Here is a 9,229-nt window from a genome sequence, read left to right as displayed (position 1 = left end):
CTCATATTTGAATAATAATAATAATAATGTTTGCTATAAAATTGATTATTTATATTTTTAATAATAATTATTAGTAATAACAAATGTCTCTTTAATTTTTTTTAAAAAACTAAAGTACAATTATTATATGAAGGTTGTACAATATGCTTCAAAGTTTATACATGTGTTCATGGTGTATTTTGTAAAAGATTGTACAATTTGTTTTAAAATTTGTACATATGGTCATTGGGGTGTTTTATCACAAAGTTGTACATAATGTTTCAAATATTTTACATATAGTCATGAGAGTGTTTTACTATAAGGTTGTACATAATATTTCAAATATTATACATATGGTCATGGGGGTATTTTATCACAAGGTTGTACATACTTCATATATTATACAATTAACATGTTAATATTTTTATTAAAAAATAATTAATTATTTTAATGACATCATTATGGGGAGTTTAGAATTTTTTTTATTTTTGATTTTTTTAAAAATTTAAATAATCTTTATTTATGAAATTATTATTTTAGATATATTTATATTATAGTAACAGTATAGATAGGATATCTAATTTTAGAATTAGAATTCACTACAAAAAAAAAAAAAAAAATCTAGCCCTTCCTATATTATCCTCATTGTTTACGAATTTAAGCCACACATTTTTTGGTACACAACATATACCTTTCCTTATAAATTATTTTCCTATGACTTCACCGTCGGTAAAGCTTATATCGGAATGCTTAGTGAAACCATTACCCGATCTCTCACCAGATGCAAAGCAACCGATCTACTTCACACCTTTTGAGCTTGTTTTCCTCAACGCCAACTATAGCCAAAAAGGTCTACTTTTCGCTAAACCATCACCATCCGCAAATCTACATTTTTCGATAACCGATTTCTTGGACAAACTACAGCACACCCTCTCCGCGACCCTCACCCATTTTTATCCACTCGCAGCCCGTTTAGCCACTCGAAAACAAACAAACCCACCGTCTTATGTTATCTATATTGACCCCAAAAACAGCCCGGGTGTCAAGTTTATATACGCCAAAGCCGACGCTAATATATCCGATGTACTTAACCCTGTCGAAGTACCATTACTTGTTCATTCGTTCTTCGATCTTAATGACGCTATAAACCACGATGGTCATACGTTACCTTTGTTGTCAATTCAGGTAACCGAGCTGACCGATGGGATCTTCATCGGTGGCTCGGTTAACCATCTTGTAGCCGACGGTACGTCATTCTGGCATTTCATGGCTACTTGGAGTGAAATATTCAGATCAGACGACGAAAACGGTTGTTTTATATCGCGTCCTCCGGTATTCAAACGATGGGACCTTGAAGGGTCCGACCCAATTGTAAGTCTTCCTTACACACATCAAGATCAATTCATTGAACGTTCTCAACTTCCACAAGTTAATGAAAGATTCTTCCATTTTTCACCGGGTTCGGTTTCAAGATTAAAAGAAAAAGCAAATTTCGAATCAAATATGAATAATATTTCAAGTTTACAAGCAGTTGCCGCACTTATATGGAGGTGCGTTACACGTGTGAGACGACAAGGACGAAACAGTGAAACCGTTTGTAGACTTGTTGTTAATAACAGGCGTAAAATGAACCCAGCTTTACCCGATGACTATTTTGGTAATCTAATTGGTACGGTGATGGAAAAAGTGACAGTGGAGGATCTGTTGACTCATGATCTTGGATGGGCGGCTTTGAAATTGCATGAAATGGTTAAAAATTACGATGATGAATCAGTGAAAAAGTGGGTCGAGTCATGGGTTGAGAACCCGGTGGTGTATAAAATGAGTGGGCAGATGTTTTCAAATGTGGTACATATTGGGAGTTCACCAAGGTTTGATATGTATGGGTGTGAATTCGGGTTGGGGAAAGCGGTTGCGGCCAGAAGTGGGTTCGTTAACAAAGGTGACGGGAAGATGACGTTGTATCCGGGTCGAGAAGGAGGTGGGAGCATGGATGTTGAAGTTTGTCTTTTGCCTGAATGTATGATGGATCTTGAATGTGATGAGGAGTTCATAAGTGCTCTAAAAAGTTAATTAACTGGTTTGATTTACTGGTATGAATGTTTACGTAGAATAATATAATATTGGTGATCTCTTTTTTTTTTTTTTAGTTTGGAGACATTTATGTTGCAAGTGTTAGTAGTTCTATTGTTTGGTTCACATATTGTATTCGGTAATGTGTTGGAAAAAAATAGTTGAATTAAAATTGATTACAAGGTAATTGAATAAGGTTACTAGTAATGTCACAATTATGTGGCATTAGTTACTAGTAAATGTGACTTTTAACATACCATAACTTATGATTATTAAGTGACTCTTTATGGTTATTTGATTGATTCTCATATTGAATCAATTATTTCACTCCATCCATCCTCCAAGATAAAAGGAGATAATTTGCTCTCTTGAAATAACAATTTACCTTGATTCATCTCTAGTAATGGTAGACATGTATGTTACCTTAGTTCTAAAAAGAAAAATACACATAATACACATAAGTTAAACAATTAGTTTTGTAAGCTTATTGGCTTTGTTCTGGTCACATTGTGACCTCTTGATTTGGCTAAGTGAGGAACAAGCAATTGAGTTAGCTTATGGATAACTATTCGGACAACATAGACAACATTTTCAGACAAGTGTTCAAGTCCGGCAGTACTACTGTTTCGACCGTTGTACCCTGAGAAACAAACGATGTGTAGACGGAGGAACTGTTTTAAGGAAACTGTGTTAAACACGAGTCTCGGCTTCTCTTGGTGAGATGATTCATATATCACATATCCTTTTGAGTACGCCATTTTCAAGGTATGTATATATTATTATATTTGATTTCTTATTATAATGAATATATATGAATATATATATGAATATATATATATATATATATATATATATATATATATATATATATATATATATATATATATATATATATATATATATATATATACAAGGTTGTAAAAGTCGCGAGTCGGGGACGCATCGGTCGAGACCTAAAAAGGACATGTCGGCCGAGTCGGGGACGCGTCGGGGACGCATCGGTCGTTGACTAACGTTGACTTTATTAATAATTTCTTAAATATATATTTATATATGTATAAAATAGTTGATTCTGTACCATAAATTTCTTAAATAAGAACTTGAATTTAAATACAATCAAACTTTAAGCTCAATTAATGTTACCGAGTACATAATCAGTAAGGACACAGAGAAAAGAGCAGCCCAAAAAAATAAAACAAATCCTAATTTTAAAACATATCACATCTTGACGAAAATTTGACTGATTTTGACCTTTTTTACCAACTTTGACCATCTTTGACAGACTTTGACCGAACTTTTAGCTTTGACCGTCTTTTGAGTCGTTTTCAAAAAAAACGAGACGGAGAACCCAAAAAAACGACGCATCGGCCGACGCGTCGGCCAAGTCGGCCGACTTTTACAACACTGTGTGTGTGTATATATATATATATATATATATATATATATATATATATATATATATATATATATATATATATATTCGGGTACTATTTCTTACAAACTTAAAACAATTCATATTAAAATAGTTCTTGATAATCGTTACTCGAATAAGTTTATAAAAGGTGTGTTGAGTTTCTTTGGCGAAATGGATTATGTGAATAACACGAAACTATTGAAAGGTATCATAATATGTTTGGAAAAACTTATACCTTTGTTGGATGTAATCTGGAATATAAGTTTTTGTAATATAAAAATGTATTTGTTGATTTTAATGAATGAATCGAACAATGCAATCTAAAGAGAAGTCTTTAAAAACACCAATGTTGTGCGGTATGTATTGACCATTTTTCAAAATAAAAATAATTAAATCAATGAACCTCTCTGGTTTGAAATTTTGGATCTCTATTTTATTTAAAAAATGGTTAAAACCATGATACTGTAGTGCACATGTTGGATTTGGACGTGTGTTATGAACACATTGAACATGTTAATTTGCAAGATTAACTACTACGTATTATGTATGGTTAAAATTGAGATTTTTTTGCAACAAATTTTTTTTTTTTTTTTTTGAAGACAAGCCCCTCAAAGTGTAGCAGGTGGGAATTGAACCTGGGTTCAGTGATTAAACATGTATGGTTGGAATATTTGTGGGGTTTTATCATTTGCCTACTTTTGTAATATTGGGTTTTAAAAATGCATAAGTCCTAGTTGGAATGTTTTACTGTTACGGGGGTGTGAACTAATTTGATATAAATGATACCGTGTAATAGTTTCCGGACTTTGTGATTTCTTTATATGAAAGAGATATATGTAACTTCCATATTTGTAAAAAGTTATCTTAATGATGACATGAATAACGTCTAAAATGGTGAGTTAACAGCTTAAATTAATGTTGTGATGATCTGGATAGGTAGAACATTTGTGCACATGCAACATTTTACTTTTTATTCACCAAAGGTTTTATTAATACAAATAGTAATATAAATGGAGTGTGAGCTTTATATAATTTGTGAAATAAGTTTCGAAAAACTTATAGTTACATACCTGAAACATAGTGGTAATATGTTTTCAAAATGACATAAAAAGAGTTGTTTCTTTAAAATGATTTTATATCATGGATTTAACAATTTATTTGTAGTTTGGAAAAACTTATAGTTACATACCTGAAACGTAAGGTTGAGTGCCTTCATGGATGGAACATAATTATATATTATATACCTATATCTAAAAGGTATACTGGAAATGAATAGTACTATTCAACTTTTCGTTTCCCGCAAACTTAAACCCCTAACTTTCATTAAAATACAAATCGAACCCCCACTTTATACGTCTATTTATCCCTAAATTTCAGAAGCTTAACCCCCTAACTTTTATTAAAATACAAATTGAACCCCCACTTTACTAACTTTTTTTTTTTTTTACTAATATTCAGTTTTCACAAACTTAGCCCCCTAACTTTTATTAAAATACAAATCGAACCCCCACTTTATACGTAAAGTTTTTTCAAATTTTACAAACTTAACCCACTAACTTTTATTAAAATACAAAATCGAACCCCCACTTTACTGACTTTTTTTTAAAAAATAAAACCCGAACGCTAAAAGAAGCAACTTTCACAAAAGGAACAACCCTTCAATGTTATGTCGAAAAAAATTCTTTTTTACAAAATAGATCAAGACCTTTTTTTAAACTCGCATTCAAAACGGAGCCCCCGGCGCGAAGCGAGGGCTCCACAACTAGTTGTATTTAAAACGTAAGGTTCTTGATACCTTATTCAATAATAGTTAACGAGAAATGTAAACGGCCTACTACTCGATGATGTAGTTAGTTAACTATTTAACGGTAAAAATTTAGAACTCATTCTTGATTGTTCTAAGTTAATTGTTTCTCGATGAATATGGGATTGTGGATATCGGGATTTCCAACTTGAGAGAACCAAAGTACATCCCACGAAGGTCCGTGATGAGAACTATGTTGATATATTACACATCTCATGAGTATGAAAAGACATGTTTGATTTAACATGTTTGGTATAACCCGTTTGGTTTACATGTTTAGTTGAAACCTGTTTGGTTTAATTGTTTGGGTTGAAACATATTTCGTTTAACCTGTTTGTTTGAAACATGTTCCGTTTAACTTGTTAGGTTGAAACTTTGGTTGAAACCTCTTTGGTTTAACATGTTTGGTTAAAACCTGGTTGATATAACCTATTTGTGATCACTAACCTTTCTATGATACTTCAGTCAATGATCACGAAATGACATATTTCGTCATTTCTAGTTGTATCTTTTATCATTTGAATGGAATAATGATAATCATGGATGAAATGGACATATCCTACGATGAAAGTGAAAAGGACATCAATGATGTCTAAGGTTTTTCTCTTTATAGCATGTCATGAAATTATTTTTATCGTTAAATTTACGAGTGTGTATAAAACTTGAAAATGAAATAGTTATAGCCGGTATATGATTAAATGTGAATTTTCTGATTCATTTTATCTATACATATAAACTTAGTATATTTCATAGTGGAGTTTATAACTGTGACATTGTGCTTCCCTCTATTTTAGTGGAATATTAAAAGAGATAATTTTAGTTGTATTGTTCTTTAAATTGTGTCATGACAATAACTGAAAGATAAATTAATTATGTCATTATATGACTTGGACCATATTTGGATACATTAATTAGAATGTGATTCAAATATATGATATTGGAAAGTATATTATCGTAAATAACATGGCTTGAGAATGTGTCATAACATGAGAAAATTACTTTTGTGATTCTAACTTGTTTTCCATTATAAATATGACTTATAACTTGTAATTGTGTGCACGAAAATAATAATAAATAAAATTTTGATTTATGTTCGTAGACTAATCCATTCTCCGTATTTGAAGTTGAGATATAATTACATTAAATTTTTGTATCGTTATCGTTTACTTTTATCAATTTTATGCTTTAGCTAATTTGTTTATCGTTTGTGAATTAGTGATTGGTTTAAATCAATTATGTTGTTTGTACATCACGTGCATCACTAACAGGATCATCGAAAGATAAAATATTCGGACAACCTTAGCCAAACAAATATGACTTCCACAATTTTAAAATATATATGGCCATACATTATTAGGAGTATTTTATTCTTGTAACGCGGAACATATGGGACTTAACAAGTCATATATGATTGCGATGTTGAGAACTAAAGCTATACAGTTCTTAATAATTTAGTTAAATTATAATTTTCCTAAATTCTTCTCCGATGACTTCGCCGTCGGTAAACCTTATATCGGAATGCTTAGTGAAACCATTACACGATCTTTCACCAGATGCAAACAAACCAATAATCTACTTCACACCCTTTGAGCTCGCTTACCTCAACGTCAACTACAGCCAAAAAGGTCTCCTTTTCGCTAAACCATCACCATCCGAAAATCCACGTTTTTCGATAACCGATTTCTTGGACAAACTTCAACACACCCTCTCTTCGACCCTCACCCATTTTTACCCACTCGCAGCCCGTTTAGCCACTCGAAAACAACAAAGTCCACCATCTTCTGTTATCTACATAGACCCCAAAAACAGCCCCGGAGTCAAGTTTGTATACGCCAAAGCGGACGCTAATTTATCCGATGTACTTAATGCTGTTGAAGTACCTTTACTTTTTCATTCGTTTTTCGATCTTAATGACGCTATAAACCACGATGGTCATACGTTACCTTTGTTGTCAATTCAGGTAACCGAGCTGACCAATGGAATCTTCATCGGTGGCTCGGTTAACCATTTGGTAGCAGACGGTACGTCTTTTTGGCATTTCATGGCTACTTGGAGTGAAATATTTAAATCTAAAGATCAAGATGGTTGTTTTATATCGCGTCCTCCGGTAATTAAACAAAGGGTCCACGAAGGATCCGACCCGATTGCAAGTATTCCGTATACACGTGAAGATCAGTTCATCGACCGTTTCAAACATCGTACACAAGTTAAAGAGAGATTCTTCCATTTTTCATCGGGTTCGGTTTCGAGACTGAAAGAAAAAGCAAATATTGAATCCAATATGAACGACATTTCAAGTTTACAAGCAGTGTCCGCACTTATATGGAGGTGTGTTACACGTGCGAGACGACAAGGACGAAACAGTGAAACCGTGTGTAGACTTCTTGTTAATAACAGGCGTAAAATGGACCCACCTTTACCCGATGACTATTTTGGTAATGTAATTGGTACGGTGATGGAAAAAGTGACTGTGGAGGATCTATTGACTCATGATCTTGGATGGGCGGCTTTGAAATTGCATGAAATGGTTAAAAATTACGATAATGAATCAGTGAAAAAGTGGGTCGGGTCATGGCTTGAGAACCCGGTGGTGTATAAAATGAGTGGGCAGATGTTTTCAAATGTGGTACATTTTGGGAGTTCACCAAGGTTTGATATGTATGGGTGTGAATTCGGGTTGGGGAAAGCGGTTGCGGCCAGAAGTGGGTTCGTTAACAAAGGTGACGGGAAGATGACGTTGTATCCGGGTCGAGAAGGAGGTGGGAGCATGGATGTTGAAGTTTGTCTTTTGCCTGAATGTATGATGGATCTTGAATGTGATGAGGAGTTCATGAGTGCTCTAAAGAGTTAATTAAGTGGTTTGATTTACTGATATGAATGTTTATGTAGAATAATAAGATATTGGTGATCTCTTTTTTTAGTTTGGAGACATTTATGTTGCAAGTGTTAGTAGTTCTATTGTTGGTTCACATATTGTATTCGGTAATATGTTCGATTATACAATGTTCAAAAAGAATGTTTGTAATTCACGTGCGTAGCTAGTAGCAGTTTATAGATGTGGTATGTAAATATGTAATGTATTTTTTGTATTATATCGACTAGATTTTAAGAACCCGTGTGATGCAGATACGGGCCAGCTGGGCTGTTTGGAAAGTGGGCTGCAGATGGGGCCTCTCACTTTGAATGTTTATTTCTAAGACTTGGATGTGGACCGATTTAATTTGAGATGGGAATTGAAGACTTAACAGCTCGTGTGAATACCAAGTGTTGAAGCTTTTTATTATCATTAAATAAGAGAGTTGTTTCAAATTCCAAGTTTATGTTTATAACTTATCTTCTTTTAAAATATCTATATATATATTCTTGTAAGCTGTTAGAATGGCAGCACTTTTGTTTTTGAAGTTATCATGAAATAAAGATTGGACCGTGAAGGTTTCATCAACATTAAACCGAGAAGGTTTAACACTCTATCTTTCGTTATTTGTTTAGCCTCGATCATATACTAGTCGTATAACTGAGAAGGTTGTACATTATTTGGTATCAGATTCCCGGCATGGCTGAACATAAATCTCGCAGTGGTTTTGGACGAGGTGGCAATCGATATCATGACCCGTATGCTGAAATCGAACGATTGCAAAGAAGAATTAATGAACTTGAATTCAACCGTGATCATGATTTTGAGGCAAGTAATTCAGCGCGCTCTAGTGATCAGTCTGACATGACAAATCCTTTCGCTGATGGGTTACGTGGATTCCAAAGGGGTCATCGAGAAGATCCCCTACGTAATATCGGGATGAAAGTAGAGATCCCAGAGTTCACTGGTGCAGCACACCCTGATGATTTTCTTGACTGGTTAAGCATGGTGGAACGCGTGTTTGACATCAAGGATATTCCTGAAAAGTTAAAAGTGAAGCTGGTTGCTCTTAAACTCCGAAAGCACGCTTCACTTTGGTGGGACC

General features: G+C 33.6%; 2 protein-coding genes across 2 annotated transcripts; both read left to right on the top strand.

The window, feature by feature from the left end:
- The first annotated feature begins 662 nt into the window (after positions 1-662).
- LOC139847253 (uncharacterized acetyltransferase At3g50280-like) lies at positions 663-2,234 on the top strand. The gene has a single exon (XM_071836917.1). The coding sequence runs from the start codon at positions 694-696 to the stop codon at positions 2,050-2,052; it is 1,359 nt and encodes a 452-aa protein (XP_071693018.1). The 5' UTR covers positions 663-693; the 3' UTR covers positions 2,053-2,234.
- Positions 2,235-6,723: 4,489 nt separating this feature from the next.
- Positions 6,724-8,476, top strand: LOC139848128 (uncharacterized acetyltransferase At3g50280-like). Its single transcript, XM_071837858.1, has one exon. The coding sequence runs from the start codon at positions 6,757-6,759 to the stop codon at positions 8,119-8,121; it is 1,365 nt and encodes a 454-aa protein (XP_071693959.1). The 5' UTR covers positions 6,724-6,756; the 3' UTR covers positions 8,122-8,476.
- The last annotated feature ends 753 nt before the right edge of the window (positions 8,477-9,229 follow it).

The sequence above is a fragment of the Rutidosis leptorrhynchoides genome, chromosome 5 (genome assembly GCF_046630445.1).
Source record: "Rutidosis leptorrhynchoides isolate AG116_Rl617_1_P2 chromosome 5, CSIRO_AGI_Rlap_v1, whole genome shotgun sequence".
NCBI lineage: Eukaryota > Viridiplantae > Streptophyta > Magnoliopsida > Asterales > Asteraceae > Rutidosis > Rutidosis leptorrhynchoides.
Note: the sequence above shows the minus strand (reverse complement) of the source record. Positions and strands in the feature narration are given on the sequence as shown.

Coding starts and splice junctions, on each gene's coding strand:
- LOC139847253 (XM_071836917.1), top strand. CDS start 694: ATGACTTCACCGTCGGTAAAGCTTATATCGGAATGCTTAGTGAAACCA.
- LOC139848128 (XM_071837858.1), top strand. CDS start 6,757: ATGACTTCGCCGTCGGTAAACCTTATATCGGAATGCTTAGTGAAACCA.